The sequence below is a fragment of the Pholis gunnellus genome (genome assembly GCF_910591455.1).
Source record: "Pholis gunnellus genome assembly, chromosome: 7".
Taxonomy (NCBI): Eukaryota; Metazoa; Chordata; class Actinopteri; order Perciformes; family Pholidae; genus Pholis; species Pholis gunnellus.
In genome coordinates, this window is record NC_136533.1 from 2177300 (window position 1) to 2193710 (window position 16411).

General features: G+C 44.8%; 2 protein-coding genes across 3 annotated transcripts; both read left to right on the forward strand.

The window, feature by feature from the left end:
* The first annotated feature begins 829 nt into the window (after nucleotides 1-829).
* Nucleotides 830-7415, forward strand: LOC306698475 (ankyrin repeat and SOCS box protein 15-like). 2 transcript variants are annotated; one of them, XM_079162782.1, is made up of 11 exons: nucleotides 843-964; nucleotides 1083-1112; nucleotides 2578-2685; nucleotides 2783-2835; nucleotides 2983-3114; nucleotides 3590-3754; nucleotides 4214-4459; nucleotides 4609-4780; nucleotides 5138-5663; nucleotides 5761-5914; nucleotides 6912-7415. In XM_079162782.1, the coding sequence occupies exons 3-11, from the start codon at nucleotides 2582-2584 to the stop codon at nucleotides 7085-7087; spliced, it is 1728 nt and encodes a 575-aa protein (XP_079018908.1). In that variant the 5' UTR covers nucleotides 843-964; nucleotides 1083-1112; nucleotides 2578-2581; the 3' UTR covers nucleotides 7088-7415. The 2 variants fall into 2 exon arrangements, with proteins under 2 accessions (XP_079018907.1, XP_079018908.1); XM_079162781.1 differs by lacking the exon at nucleotides 1083-1112 and having other exon boundaries at nucleotides 830-964.
* A 1045-nt stretch (nucleotides 7416-8460) lies between these two features.
* Nucleotides 8461-15157, forward strand: asb15a (ankyrin repeat and SOCS box containing 15a). Its single transcript, XM_079162779.1, has 10 exons — nucleotides 8461-8511; nucleotides 9526-9633; nucleotides 9731-9768; nucleotides 9927-10058; nucleotides 10403-10561; nucleotides 10780-11025; nucleotides 11134-11305; nucleotides 12502-13045; nucleotides 13619-13772; nucleotides 14542-15157. The coding sequence occupies exons 1-10, from the start codon at nucleotides 8483-8485 to the stop codon at nucleotides 14697-14699; spliced, it is 1740 nt and encodes a 579-aa protein (XP_079018905.1). The 5' UTR covers nucleotides 8461-8482; the 3' UTR covers nucleotides 14700-15157.
* Nucleotides 15158-16411: the final 1254 nt, after the last annotated feature.

Consider the following 16411-nt stretch of genomic DNA (forward strand, 5'->3'; position numbering starts at 1 on the left):
CTTTTGTGATTTTGAATGCAGGAATTTTACTTGAAACAGATATTTTTACACTGTTACTCTGTAAAATATGAGTAAATCTTCCATTATTGCAAAGACTGCATGTTTCACCACTATATTTATTTAACAGTTAGTTCCTGTTATTTTTAGCTGCTTTTTATGTGCACAGATTCTTTCTGTTATTTTCTTTTCATTGGTTTACTGTTAGCTGTTGATATAGTCATATATATATATATATATATATATATATATATATATATATATATATATATATATAGTCTAATATTAATATTGAATGAGAAAAAAAGGGAGATTTGTCTTTTCAGCGAGGTTTTCCTCAATAGCTTAAAAGCATCCAAACAAAAAAGTAGAGGACAGAGGATAGTAAAGCAGACGTAACACGATTAGTGGAACACAGAGAAAACAACTTAAATGAAGCTGATGATGAAGTCATTAAAAGACAATAAAACCAGAGTCACAAACAGCAAGAAATACCAAACCAGAGCATGACAATTAAATCACACCAGGAAACAATTACACAAGTTTCCTCCATAAAGTTTGAGCTGAAGAGACGACGCAGGGGAAAAAATAGACCTGATTTGATTTTGCGTTCCACGGGGAAAAAAAAACAATACTACAAAAACAAGCTAGCTGGTGAGGTTGTGGGCTGTGTGAGCCTGCAGGCTGAGCCTCCGGGGGGCTTGTGGGATCTACAATGTGGGACTCCCGCCAAACGCGACCAAAGACCCCCGGCTTAGCTCGGCACAATAGCCCACGTAGCCCGGCTATATTTAAGAGCAGCGGGCCAGGCGTCGACCCGCTTACGCCCCTCACTGTGCTTCATCATCATCTTCATCATCATCATCATCAGTCCGCTGGTTCTCCAGCAATCTGAAAGGAGGTCGCACCTCAGAATAAAACCTCTCTGCGCTGTCGGTGGAGAGCGAGCCGCTAACGCACCTCACAGGTGAGTCTTTGGAGTTCATTTGCAGGTTCTTCACTTTCACCAGAAGCTTGTGTCAGAATAAGGACTTTGTTTTCTGTTGGAGTGAATTTGTTTTGACATTCTTTATGTTTGCAAAAAGGGGCGGACACAATAACAAGAACACCTGCAGGTCTGCAATACATGCTGCATGTTTTATTTTGCTTTCATGTGTCCTTGCTGTGTTTTGAGTTTTCTGAAATGATATGTTTTAAATGTGCTATTGAAGCATTATCTAATGGTGAGTTTAGAGGAAATCAACAGAAACAAAGAGACAAAATACTACATTAAACACCTAAATGTATTTTGAATCATTTGTTTCCACTAGTCTGAAGGAAGACGTGTTATGGAAGCAAAAAAGCCCCAAATCTAATGTTTTTTTCCCTGTAGTGTATAGCCTTAAATAATCAACTTAACTTTATAATATTTTACCTCTGTAAGGTTATGCTTTATTTAACTAGCTAAATGTAATTTCAGAATAATTTCCATGAAAGTTTCTTGGAAAGAACTACGTAATTTGGCTCCAATTATTGGAAAACTTAAGAAACATATGAAGTTTACGATCATAAATTAGTAAAGTGCAGATATGTTGAATTGTTTTCTTGCCTTTGGACATATTTCACTTGCATGCTCAGCTGACCTGCTGTGCTGTGAGTGAATTGCACAAGCAATTATTTGAATGATATAATTGGAACTGTATCAAATTAACACCGTCTCGGTTTTCTCTCTATTATTAGCATCAATTTCCACCAAAGCTCCCGGCAAACGATTAGGGGATGAAATAGCATGAAGCTGTAAAATGAAGCGTTACCTTTTGTTCTCGTTGAAACTGTCCCAAAAGATGTGTTGATTCAACTCCACCGTCAGGTGGCTGACAATCATCGTGTTTGAACATCTTAAACTTTAGACAAAAGACGTTAAAGGAAGAAATACAACATACATTGAGCTTTATCACAGACACAGACTGCTGAAGAGCATCAGAACCTTCATCGTTGTCGTTTCCTGGAGTCAATCTAAACTGCATAATTTAAAAAAAGCTCAGCTGGGATGATAAATCTATAACTAATGCTTGTTAATTCTCTTTTAGGTCCTAGTTTCGTTGCAGATTTACTGTCTGGTTCAGCAGCAAACTGCAGACACAGTTAGAGACTAGCTGTTAAATGAAGCAGCTACTTTTAGCCGCTAGCCAGGTGTTTACCTCCAGAGCTGGAGACCAAACTAGAGCTCAGAGGGGAGGGACAGTAGGACTTTAACTAACACCTTTGTAACTGGATGAAGGATGATCAATGTTAGAAACTTTTATCTGGTCTTGAACCAGTCTCAGTGTAGTCCTGATCCTCTATATGAACCAGTCTCAGTGTAGTCCTGATCCTCTATCAGACCTCCATCAGTGAAGAGACCATCAGAGAGAAGATGGTCTGTTTCTATAGAGTTATTCTTAAGCTCGTCATCAGAGCCACCGGGTCAGATTCTGGTGAACACAGATGAAATCATCCTCCTCCTCCTCCTCCTCCTCCTCCTCCTCCTCCTCCTCCTCCTCCTAAACCACCACTTGAAATGCTGTTCATGAATCGTATTTTTCGTGTGTCTCGCTGCAGAGTGATGAACACGTATGAAGAATACGGTGAAGTGGAGCTCAGTGACTACATCATCCAGCTCGGTATTCAAGACTCCTGCCAAGATGCCTTTCTGAAGTCTGCAGCAAGGTATGAAAGCCACAACCAAACCTCAACCCGATTCCACATTTGTTTAGTGATCAAACCCAGCTGACTGCCCTGTGCTTCCTCCGCTCCTGGCTGTTAGTTTAGAAACAGCGACGGATGAAAATCTGAGAGTCCTGGCAGCCATCGAGCAAGGTGAGTCGTACATGAAACACCTTCACCGTTACACGGCGTTGTCTTTGTCTGTTGATTCACAGAAAAGGGCTTAAAGTGGAGAACATCTTCTCAGCTCTATGAGTCCTGAATGTTCCTCATTGTTTTACTTTCCTGGGTTGTGACCAGGTGAGGTCCTGATGCTGAGGGGGATGCTGAGGCACACCTTCGCCTTCAGGGAGTCGGACGGGCGCGGATGGCTTCCCCTCCATCGAGCCGCGTCCCAGCCGGTCCTGGAGGTCCTGCAGACGGTCTTGGGATGTAAGAACATTTCTTCAGTATAAGGACACTCTTCTTTTAAAATTAAGTAGTAATTATGATTAAAAAACGTAAATAAATATATGACTGAAAAGCTCATTTATAGCAACAATGTTTTAATTGATGAATCAATTAACAGCTTTAAAAAGGTAGACTGAAGTAAACTTATCACGCAGCAGACATTCTACGAATAAATATAACCTCCTCTCACCTTCAACCGCTGGAGTCGACACCAATAAATAACAGAAAGACGACGAGTGACGGTGAAGCATCGGGTCACATCAGGTCAAACGCAGCGGAGACGTCAGGACCGGTGGCGTCATGAGAATAACGGCTGCCTGGAATAATATTAATCCACAGAATAGCTCACGGAGAAACGACGACAACAGTCATCTCTGAAAATAACCTGTGAGCCTGAGAGGTCGGCCGCAGCTGAACTCCAGGAATGTTGACCTGTTTGTTTGTGTTTGTGTGTCAGTGGCGGCTCAGGGGCTGAGCCTGGAGGAGAGGACGGCCGTGGGAGGGGAGACGCCGCTGACGCTGGCGGCGAAGGCCGGACTGGTGCAGAACGTGAAGAGCCTGCTGGAGCACGGAGCCTCGCCTCACAGCACCAACAGCAGGAACGAGTCGCCGCTGCTGCTCGGTAACACCGCACAGGGTTTGAGCTCCAAGAGGCGGGGGGATGGTCTTTTACACTAATGGATGGAGGGAAAAAAAGAGATGGCGGGATAGTGAGGAGGTTTGTCGTGAGGGTGGCGCTACAGAAAATTAGGCCATAAAAAAGCTCCAGTTGGTGACATTTTCTGTGTTCCCAAAGAACACCTTCTTCAGAGAGAGGATGTTCCTGTTGGTTGTTCTATGAATGCCGGTGCACGTGCATGTCCTTTTTAGGGAAAAAGTTACTATCCAAACATTGGCAACATCTGCCTGCACTGCAGAGCGACCCTAAAAGAAGAGAGGCGCATTTTAAGCATGCTAATGTTTCCTGAATATGCTCACGTTATGCCTGCTGAACATCGGCATGTTAGCATTGTCATTGTGCGTACAGACTCACAGAACCGCTAACATGGCTGCACATTTCACCTTTTTCCTCACCTTGCAGCGGTGAAGGCCGGCTCGTGCGAGATGACGTCCTTGCTGGTGGCTCACAACGCCTGGGTGGATCAGGTCTGCCGGAAGAAGAGGACGGCGATGCACGAGGCGGCCAAGGTCGGCGACGTGGACATCCTGATGCTGCTGCTGAGGAACGGCGGCCGGGTCAACCAGAGGGACGAATCGGGGGTGACGCCGCTCGCCGTGGCCGCGGAGCACGGGCACTACCACGTCGCCGAGATTCTGCTGAACTGTGGTCAGTCTGAGGAGGAGAAGCTGCAGGTTTAGAGACTGGGGAGGAATTGTGTAACTATGTAGTGATTTTTGTTGGCTTCCCCTCTACACACCTGGACACAAGGTGCCTTTGTGCAAAAGCTCCGATCTCCTCTCTCCTCCCCTGCTCAGGTAGCAGCGTGAACTCCCAGGCCTGTAACGGGGAAAGTGTCCTGGTGGACGCAGCCGGATCAGGAAACATCGCCTGCATCCAGCTGCTGCTGGACAACGGAGCCGACCCCAACCTGCACAGCGCCACCGGACACCTGCCCATCCACAAGGCGGCGTACGCCGGACACTACGAGTGAGCTCGTGAGGCATGCATTTGTCGGATAACTGTCTGTACAAACTATTCCTCTTTTGTGAAGAATTTCATACTCTGTCACGATGTTAGCTCCTCAGGTTTTTAGGTAGAAACATAACGTTTTAGAAACTTGTATATCCTTCCAACGTTTAACCATGACGAGCTCCGAACCCACTAAACCAGCCTGAACATGAAGAACATCTGAAACCATTGATGAGAGTCTGTGGAGCAGAGACGGGTATTTGTGGGACCCTGGTCGGACCGGACGATGTTACGCTATGATTGGCCAGACGGCCTTCGAGGGGCAGGACTTAGCGAAGGGTCAAACGATTGAACTGTTGTCTTCTTCTCCCACAGTGCCCTGAAGATGCTGATACCTTTGTCCACCAAGAAGGCCATCAAAGAGGCGGGTCAGAGCCCGGTCCACTCGGCGGCGGACGGAGGCCAGTGCCGCTGCCTGAAGCTCCTCTTGGCCTGCGGCTTCGACGTCAACTACCGCATGAACACCAGAAACTCTGAGAACTACCGGGACATGAGGAGGAGCGCCTTGCACTTCGCCGTCTCCAACGGGGACGTGGAATGCACCAAGATCCTGCTGTCGGCCGGGGCGAAGACGGACCTGGACCCGCTGTGCTGCCTCCTGGTGGCCGTCAGGTCGGGGCGCTACGAGATCGTCAAGCTGCTGCTGGCGGCCAAGGCGGACGTGAACCGCTACTTCACGGTGGTGAGCGACACGGTGTTCCCCACGGCGCTGCAGTACTGCCTGAAGGACGAGGTGATGATGAGGCTGCTGCTCAACAACGGCTACAAGGTGGAGAGGTGCTTTCACTGTCACCACGACAGCGCCTTCGATGCTCCGAATGAGGAGTGCAGGACAATTCCAGTGAGTGACTTCAGCTGAAAGTTAACGTGTTTCCATTGTAAATGCACATATAAAGGAAGCGATAATGACCTGCTGAATGTCCGTCCTCTCTCTCCAGTTCTGCGAGTTCATGAGCCTCTGCTGCGTCATGCACCTGTCCGGACGCGTGGTCCGGACTCTGCTGGACTACGTCAGCCACGTCCACATCTGCTCCAAACTCAGACTCCTGCTGGAGAGACAGAGCGAGTGGCCCGACATATGCGACATCCTCTGTGAGTTTTTTAATTCATGATTCACGAGAGAGAACCAGAACTGTGAAGCTGCAGCCGGACGGATGAATAAAACAATGAGCAGAAAGTCACGACAAAGCTCCGTAAAGCCGAGGGGAGCTTTCAGATTTAGCTAATAATTCTCTGGAGGTTCATTAAACACATTGTTATGATAATAATATCGATCACAGTTGCTTTGAAGTTGATATCAATGATCATTTATCGCGGGTCATTCCCAACGACTGGGTCGGGACCCACAGGTGGGTCACAGGAGATTTTATTTGGGCCGCAGAATACATTTGATTTATATCTGCAGCTCACCTCTGAGCCACACGAGCCTGAACGTTCGTATTGTTCTACTTATAACCTTGAATCTTATACGAAAGGCCGGCATTCATTTATTTGGTTGCATTATTGAACATTTGTATGTGTTTTCAATAACACATGCGTAAAAGCAAAGTTGAGATTTATTTATTTAACGTACAGCTCTTCTAAATGGCTGCATTACCGATTCAAGATAATATATTTACCCACAAATCCACTCTTCTTGTGATCTAGAGATATAAGGCTCGTTATTAAGTAGGTCCCCAGAAAAAATAAGTTTGGGAAACACTGCTCTAGTACACGTAAAATAACAAAATGTAAGTGGCTTTTTAATTTTGAATGTCCTCATCACGTTCATGCTCTCCAGAGGATGAATCTTTTAGAATTTAATAACTCTAGTGGCACCCTCAGGATGAACTCCAGCACTGGTAAGACTCTTGGCATAGATCATGACTTATTTATTTATTATCATTATTATTATTATTATTGCGGCTGTAATGAACACTGCAGCCTCAAGGGGCAGTAGCAGCACTGAAGGCCTTTTAGTTACGTCTCTATCCTGCACAAAGTCTGTGTTTTTTCCCCTCCATGTCTTTGTGTTTAATCCTCTCGGTTCTGTGTTTTACTACAGTATGATACTGTAAAGTAAACTATTTTTCTGGACCTTGCTCTCCAGACAGTCCTCGCTCCCTCAGGCACCTCTGCAGACTGGAGCTCAGGAGGCGTCTGACCCTGAAGAGACTCAACAATCCCGAAATCATGAACTCGCACGTCTTCCCTCCGCGGCTGAAGAGCTTCCTGCTGTACCAGGAGCTCGACCTCTACAGCCAGGACCCTGAACGCATCATATGAACACAACAGCAAGACTCGTTTTTTAATCTGTGTATTTATTTTTTTTTGGGTACGATGCTGTACAAAAAACTTTATTGTTGTATTAATATAATTATTTTAGTATTTATATCAGTTTTTTTCCACATTTCACCTCATTTACTGCAACTTAAATGCACTTTCCTTTCTTCATGTTCACATTTTGGTGTTAATAATCATTCTGCAAGATTTCTCTACTCGACACAGACTTTAATGAAACTCCGAACTTGTTGGCGTCACACTTTTGATTGGAGAAGGAAGGAAAAACGTTTGTTTTGAGAGGGGAAGGGGCGGGAAGCAACAGGGCTGCTGGGAAAAGTAGTCTTAGATGAGAAGAAAAAACAAGCATTAAAGAGTAACTTTGGTATTTTTCAACCTGTTTAACCTATTTTCGCATGTTTTTGTATTTAAGTGACTAATGGGGACATTAATGGTTTTTAAATTGGTCCAGAGTTGAAGGAGAAGGCTGCAGACACAAACCGGGTTGTAATGTAATCACTGAGGGAAACTCCTGTGTGCTAGTTTCTGCTATGCTGAGTTTGTTATCTGTCTGACAACATTAATGAAAGAACCCTGCAGAGAAATAAACCCGTTTTTTTACCGTTCTGTTTGTGATCGCGTCACGTGACTTGTTGCCGGAAGACAACGGTGGAAACAAGTGAGAGAGAGAGTTGCAGAGAGGAGTGGTGGTGCTGTCAAAGGTGTGTTGTGTTGGAGGACAGAACATGTAGCGTCGTGTTATCTGAAAGATTTTCAACGTTCATGGTTAAACATTATAGATGTTGATGCAACACGAGATTTCAGAACAAGGTGACACGTTGGCTGATCGTCATATTGATTGTTGATCCCCAGCTGCCGGTAATGTACAGTATATCGATGGTGGACGTTCAATACTTTTATTATTACATTTCTAAAATGATATAATCAATGTTATCGAGCTTTAGTGTTCAGTATTAAAAGAGACAAAAACATGCAGAACTGTTTGGTTTGAAAGTGAAAAGTCTCCATCTGACCCTCAACATGCAAAGCAAAAGGGGCCGAAGATCAGCAGCAGATGGAGAAAAGGTTAAGAGTCATTTCACCCGTGAAGCCTCCACATTTTCGCAGCAGGTCCTCACCGACTTGTCGTCTCACGGCGGATCGTAATGACTCAATAAATATTCATACAACAGACCGCTTCATTATTGTTTGTTATTAGCTGTGGAAAATGTGCGCGGAGTCACATTACACTCCATTAGGTGCTGTGGAACCGGCCTGCATGTTAAATACACTGGAACAGGTGACGCCTATAAATAGCCTGGTGGAGTGTGTGTGTGTGTGTGTGTGTGTGTGACGGAGCAGTTCAGCCATGAAGCAAACACTTCGCTGCTGCTTCGTCCTATGACTCCAACACTGACACATTTTATCAGGTGAGAATCCTTCCATGTAGGTTTTGTTATGTTACAGGTGGAAGTTGCAGGTTTTCCTGCACAGAATACAGTGAAGTGTGTACGGTTGTGTACCTGCTCGGGTGACTGGATCACCGATGTTGTGTCCGATCAACAGTACGGAGGTCAGGGGTCAGAGTGCCTCCGAAAGTAGAGCTGACGGGGAAAACAATTAAGAGCTCTTAGCAAAGTAAATTCATGCAGAAGCTTTGCGTCAAGTCAAGAGTGTCTTCACCTGAACAAACTGTGTGAAGTTAGTTTGGTTCGCAATGAACTGATAGTTGCTCTTTAAGCCAGAAGATTTTTAGTTTGAGGATTATTTTAGAAGGATTCAATGTTACTAAAAGGCCCCAACGCGTCTTCTACATAAGAGCAGGACAGACCAGACTGCATGTGATTCATGTTAGAGTTGTCGTGCGTTTCTTTGTAGTCGTTCCTCACTTTTTGAGTCTGACTTCAGTTTGAGTCTCTTTGTTGTGACTTTGTATCTCTTTTGGAGTAATTCTGTGTCTTTTTGTAGTAATTCTGTGTCTCTGTAATTACTTTGTTTGTTGTTTTGTGTCTCTTTGTGGTCGTTTTGTGTCTCTTTGTGGTCGTTTTGTGTCTCTTTGTGGTCGTTTTGAGTCTCTTCCTGGTTGGTACGTGTCTCTTTGAATTACATTTTGTGAGTGAAGGCCAGGGCGGCCCCTGACACTTTTGGCCCTGAGGTACTTTCATTAATCCATCTGTGGCTACTGAATGTAGAGCTGAGTAGAGCTTTAGGATTTGGCAAGGTTCCTTGAATTTAAAATGAAGTTTTCCTTTTTTTCAAGAAAATACATGACATGGAGGTCATGGAATTCTGATTCTCAAAGGCGAGAATGTTATGTTTCTCTTTGTCTTTTATCACAGTGATCTGAATGTATTTGAGTTTTGGACCTTTGGTCGAACAGAAAAAGACATTTCATTTAGGAGCTGAAGTCGTGACGTTGTGCGTCTGTACCTGTGTGATGTCAGGAGGATGGATGCGGCTGAAGACCTGGATGAAGAGCAACTTCTGCACTACGACGTTCAGATGAGCATCCAGGAGTCGTGTCAGCGGGAACGTCTGACGGTACCCGAGAGGTACGGCAACATGAAACAATGTCACCTGAAATATCTGAACGTTCAACATGTCGCATATTCCCAAAAATGTGCCTTCATCTTCCCTTTGTCTGTTTAGGAGTGAAGCTCTGAAGCTCACGGGGGCCATCCAAAGAGGTAAAAAGGTCAAATTCTGGTGTCAGATACTAAAAATGCAGACACTTCCTCACATCCCTCATGTTTTCAGTTCTGTCCTCAGTATTTGGTCCCATTTCAGGGAAAGGATTTCTTAACACAATAATAGAGGAATGACTCAACTGAAACTGTCCCCGCAGGCGACATGTCGGCACTGCAGAAGCTCTGTGATTTCCCAGCAGCCTTCTATCAGGTGGACGAGCGTGGCTGGTATCCTCTGCACAGGGCGGCGGTCCAACCTCTGGTCCTGGTCCTGGAGACGGTGCTGTGCGGTGGGTAAGAGGTCCGCTTTTATATTTCCCATGATGTGGAGAGAACAGAGCGCTTGATGGTGATGCAGATTGTGATCAGCTATGATAAATACATCATTTATAAACTTCATGTCACACAAACGTTTGATAAAATAACATGAATTACAGCATTACCAATAATTATCAAACTAATAATTGATCATTTATTAATGATGGTTATTATTAAGTGCCGGCATTGTTGCCGTAACTTTGGACTCAAACCAGTTGGATGTGAAAACATCGTCAGTAAACAACGATCGAGTAGTTTGAGTCCCTTTACAGCTGAATCCAGTGAAATAAAGTTGAACTTCTCTTGTGGGTTTCAGCGTCTTTCCGTCTGACTCTGGAGGAAAAGACTCCGGAGGGCGAGAGCTTCCTGACGTTAGCAGCGAGAGCTGGTTTCGTGGAAAACGTGAAGATGCTGTTGGACCACGGAGCGTCTCCTCACACGACCAGCAGCAAGAACGAATCCCCTCTGCTTCTAGGTCAGACTTCCGTACAATCAGACTTCTTTTTACAGCCAGAGGAGTCGCCCCCCCCCCCCCCGCTGAATGCAAGTTTTAAGACACTTCTGCATCAGCTTTACTCGGTAGAACCGGAGGTTGCCGCCTGGTCAGAACACGGTGTCCCTTTAGGAACATCCTGTCCATCACAGCAGACAAACGTTCTGTCCATCCTCACCATCAGTTCCTCCTCTCTGCAGCAGTCCGAGCCGGATCTCATCAGATGGTTTCCAGTCTAATAGCCGGAGGAGCTCAGGTGGAGCAGGTGTGTCTGAAGAAGTGGACGGCCATGCACGAGGCCTCCAGAGCCGGCTGTGTTCAAGTCATGGAGCTCCTGTTGCAGAACGGAGGTCAGGTCTCAGAGGCAGACCAGTATGGAGTGACTCCTCTGGGCATCGCTGCAGAGTACAGCCACTCTGAAGTCCTGGAGCTCCTCATCGCACACGGTGAACCGCTAACGCCACCGATTTCATTTCAGTGTTTTGAAACCAGTTTTAAAAGTCGTGCTCTTGCTCCGAAATGATTTTGTTTCTGTTTTTACATTTAAACAAAAGGTGCTGATGTAAACGCCCAGGCGCCAAACGGCGACAGCGTCCTGTTCGACGCTGCAGGTTCGGGGAACCCAGGCTGTATCGACGTCCTGCTGCAGCACGGAGCGAATCCCAACATCCACAACCTGAGCTCCCAGCTGCCCATCCACCACGCCGCGTACGAAGGACACGACCTGTGAGTGGGTCGATGTTGCAGAACCGTCGACGCAGCGATCAGCAAAGGCTTGTTCGTCAAGACAAAAGAGCCAAAAGCTCCAAAGATGATGAGATGACACAGAGTCGTTGTGCAGTAAACTGCACCAAATGCGGGAAAGATGGATGAAAAGTGTTCATTAATGTGAGGGGATCACATGACTCATGTTATGGATTCAGGTTGGGTCCCAATGGTCCTAAAGGCGGAGCAATTCTGCAGTGCCCACGTGGTGTCTGGTATGTTTCTGTCTGCTAACATGAGCTAGCTAGGTAAATTAACGCTGTGAATTATATCAACGATAGCTAAACTAAGTTATATTGGTCTGGTTAAGTAGGTCACAGCCTAACTAGTAATCACACTTGCCATCTCTCATCCATCATTAGTAAGAATAATACACAGTGCTAATTTTACCCATTATCTAGCTGGCTTATGTTAGCAAACAGAAACACCGGACATGAATTGGGCGCTGCACAGACTCGTGCTGCCTTTAGGACCACCGGGGACCCCAATCCGGCCTTTTTAATGGCCTGTATCCATAATCTACTTCTGTTTTTAGTAATGGCACGTGATGCACTCTGAATATTAATCATTTTCCATCCATCGTTTGTTCTGCGGCTGGTGCAGTTTACAGTCATCTCAGCTTTGTAACTGCACGTGCTGGTCTCAACGAGCAATCGTTGCAAAAGCGACGGAAAAATAATGCCCCGAAATTTGTAGATATTCCACAAATGGGGTAGCGAGGTGCATGGGTCCAACAAACGGCAACCTTTCACCCAGGAGACCGCAGTTCGTTCCCCATCTGAAAAGAGAAGTTGATGTTTTTGGCATTCTTCAGTAACGGCCCTTTGCTGATTATTTTATCTCAAATAACGATCTTTTCCTTAAAGTAGTTTTGTTGCCTAAACCCTAACTGAGTTTTTCACACGTGCATTAGTCCCCAACACGAATCGTACTTGCAATCTAGGTTACTTAGATTGCTGACTTTACATGGGTGATTTCTTCAAGTTCATTCTGCAGCATCTAAGATATTTCGTATCATAAATGGGCCGACAGGTCAGGTTTGATCCATTAGCTTTGCCTCAAAGAAAGGTATTGTAAGTAAAACGTTCAGACTGGCCATGTAGGTTATTTCTGATGCTTTAGTGCTTCTATAATGATCTACTCTTCCTCTCCAACAGAGCTTTGAGGATTTTGATCCCGATCACCACCAGACGAGCCCTGCGTCTGTCCGGCCTCAGCCCCGTCCACTCTGCCGCTGACGGAGGCCACATTCACTGCCTGGAGCTGCTGCTGCAGAAAGGCTTCGACGTCAACGCGCAGTTAGCCCCTCACGTCTCCGACAACTACGGCGACATGAGGAGAAGCCCGCTGTACTTTGCCGTCTCCAACGGGGACGCGACCTGCACCGAGATTCTGCTAAAGTCGGGAGCCAAACCCGACCTGGACCCGCTGCGCTGCCTCCTGGTGGCGGTCAGGTCGCGGCGCTACGAGATCGTCAAGCTGCTGCTGGCGGCCAAAGCGGACGTGAACTGTTACTTCAGGATGGTGAGCGACACGGTGTTTCCCACGGCGCTGCAGTACTGCCTGAAGGACGAGGCGATGATGAGGCTGCTGCTCAACAACGGCTACGACGCCGAGAAGTGTTTCCGTTGTAACCACGGCGAGGACTGGGACGACCTGAGCGAGTCCGATTACTCACATGACGAGGAGGAAAAAGTTGCAGTGAGTTGTTGCCTTTGCCGTAGAAGTAAAATGATGTTTCAGAGTACGAAACGTTGAAGCGCAATAGGTTGTTAAGGGTCTGGCAGGTTTTCGCACCCGGCATGTCAATATGCCGTTTTTTTAACAATAGCAGTGAGATAACAGCAGATTTCTGGAAAAGTTGTTCTGAAATATCAGAGAGAAGTAAATCAAAACGACTACAACCTGCATTAGAGAGTAAGTTACATTCACAATATCATATTGCTCCACTTTTGATGCATAATTATGTCTGAACGCTCCTTCTTGTCTTTGGAAACAGCAGTTTAGACTAAATAATCATAACTGACGGTCCGCTCGTTGCTTTTTCAGGAAATTTCAACCCAACCTCACGGTCTTCATGAGGGAAACACATTTCTTCAAAATAAATAGTTTTTTTCCAATATGTACAAAAAAACTTCAAGCGGAAATAAAAGTGCACGTAGCCATACTTTTTGGGATATGTTTTTCAAATAGATGTGAATTATTTTAATTTATTTAATATATTAGTTATAAATTGAATAACCACCTGATTCCAATAAATGTTTTTGTCGTCAGTTCTGTGACTTCGTCAGCGTCTCCTGTCTGGTGAACCTGGTGGGCCGAGTCGTGTCGATCCTCCTCGAGTACGTCGGTCCGGTTTCCCTCTGCGGCAAACTGACAAAGATGCTGGAGGAACACAAGGAGTGGCCTCACATTCACAGGACCACGCGTGAGTCAACGGTGTGGTGAAACCCAACGAGAGAGGGGAAGTCCTGTTGGACCGCCGCGGGACTTTATTTCATAGAAAATGCAAACGGTAGTCAACGGCGAGGGTCAAATAATTTTTTGATACAATTTAAATTGTGTTTTATGAATCACACGTTTGTCAATTTAAAAGATAATTTTGCAAGTCAAGCATTTAGTCATTAAAGTGTTAAAACACACCCAAAAGTAGCGTATGTGACTCTAAGTGACTCTTTTTATCAGCCTTTTAAAAGAAACCAGGTAAGTTACATTTGTGCAATAGCTAAGCTATCTATCTAGCTGTAATTCAATAATGGAAACTAAATTGCACTACGATAGCCTGCGACAGGAAATTAAATCAGAAATAGAAACAATGTAGTAAGTAAATATTATTATTAAACATGTGAAATTAGAAATAAAAGGCATGTCTCTAATATAAGCCTGCTTTAAATAAATGTCCTGCAACTATTTACGAATGTTCAGGGTTGAGCAGTAAATACAGACTTATACAATTATATTTTGAATTGACAAACAGTTGTGTAATTCATGGCACATTTCAAATGGTGTCAGGAAATTATTTCTACAACATTTTTTTTAAATAAGGTCCCGTGGTGGACACAGGACGGGGAGGGACTTAGTCTCTATAAAGAGCTGCCATTACACATCAACACCAGGAGACGTAGCTCCTCTTATCGTTTCATTTATCCAAATATCCAGATAAACGTGTCCAAACTGCTGCTCTCTGTGATCTCCAGGTAACCCTCGCTCTCTGTCTCACCTGAGCAGAGTGGTGATCAGGAAACACCTGAGCTGCAGCGCTCTGATGTCTGTCCAGCTGCCCAACCGGCTGAAGGACTACCTGCTGTTCAAAGACAACGACCTGGACCCCGAACTCATCTGTGGGGAGGACTGAGGGGACGTCCGTCTGATCTACCGAGTCTTTAATGTCAGTGGTGACATCTGGTTTTATGTAACAGGGGCTGGATTTATTACTCCCACTTGCTGGACCAGATCTGTAATGAACAAGTGTATGTTTATCTTTATCTTCACGTTGTTTCAAAATGGCATTATTATTATTGTTACTATTCACCCTTAAATAGCGGAAGTGATCAGTCACTTCATCAGGTGTTGGAGGATAGAACCTCTTAATTGTGACTGTTTGTGGAAAATGTAACAGACCAGCTGAAGTTCAGACCATTAAATAACCAAAAGAAGGTTGAGTATTTAAATACTGTAAATTCTCAAATAAAAGCCGGCATCTTAATAATGTCACAGGATCAAAAAAACTAGCTTCAGTTGCTTCTGCAGTTTTTTGTTTATTTTTCGTATTAGTAAAATGTACTTTCTGCACAGATGTTTCACATTAAAGCCTTCCCGTGGCTCAGCGACTGTATATAAGAAGTGGACATAGTCATCGTGATGGAAGCATTTTTTTTGACCATCGCCAACTTGTTATTTTGCAAACCAGAAGTGACACGAGAGGGTGGAGCTACGTACAACCGATCGCTGAATAAGATATTTTTAAGCGACGAAAATGTTACAAAAGCCGTGGAAGCAACCTATAAATCACTGTGTAGCCCCGCCCTAAAGCATCCCCTGCTTTATGGTCTGTGTGACTCTAAATGGACCATCATTTACTAAATGAACATCATGCTGTATTGAAGAAGACTTGAAACTAGAGATTGAGACCATAAACTCATGTTTACAATGTTTACTGAGGTAATAAATCAAGAGAGAAGTAGAGTCATTTTCTCATAGACTTCTATACAACCAGAGTAGTCGCCCCCTGGTGGACACTAGAGAGAATGCAGCTTTAACACATGAAGCTTTGTCTTACTAAAAGACACACAAAGGAGTCGGCTGTAAATTCTTTCCTGTAGGTACATTTTGTTTTAAGTTTTTTCAATAGCCAAAAGTAGCATCTTATTGATATCACAGTTAATGTGAATAATGAATTGCTAAGTAAGCTCGCTTACTAGTGCTAGCTGGGAACTTAGCGTTTGCTATGCTAATGCTATGTCCCCGCCGGGCCTCGCTTCTCCACAGCTCCACCCTCTCGTCCAAATATGGTCAATTATTGCTCCAAGAAAAAAGAAAAAAAATCAATAAGATGGCGGCAGAGGAAAACACCAAACTCATGGTGTCCCCTTTTAAGACCGATCCATGTGTTGGTTGTGGAAATAGTTCACCAGATAAATCCAAAGGTTTCACCTGCTGTGATCACCAACGTCAATAACATTCATACCTAAAAACATACATGAATGTTCAAACCAAATAAGTCAATTCATCCAGTAGTTGCAGAGAGATTTCAGTCTGGACTAAAGTTATAGATAGTGTGTTGAGATGGCCATCTAGTGGCCATTAGAGGAACTGCAACTGAACAAACTTCCAGCTGTAGCGCTGAACATCAACACACACAAAGTGACCACATTGAGGACGTGTGAGCCGCTTCCTCTGGCTGACAGACAGTGAAAGCAGATTGACTCTAATTTGAACCTCCTGACCTGCAGGAACAACAACCACAACAACAACGTGGCTCCACATTCTGGCGGGTCACCCGAGAACCTGATAACAGACAAGAGGCTTGAACGACCTCCAAACTGTTGACACCAGCTGCAAGTCGGG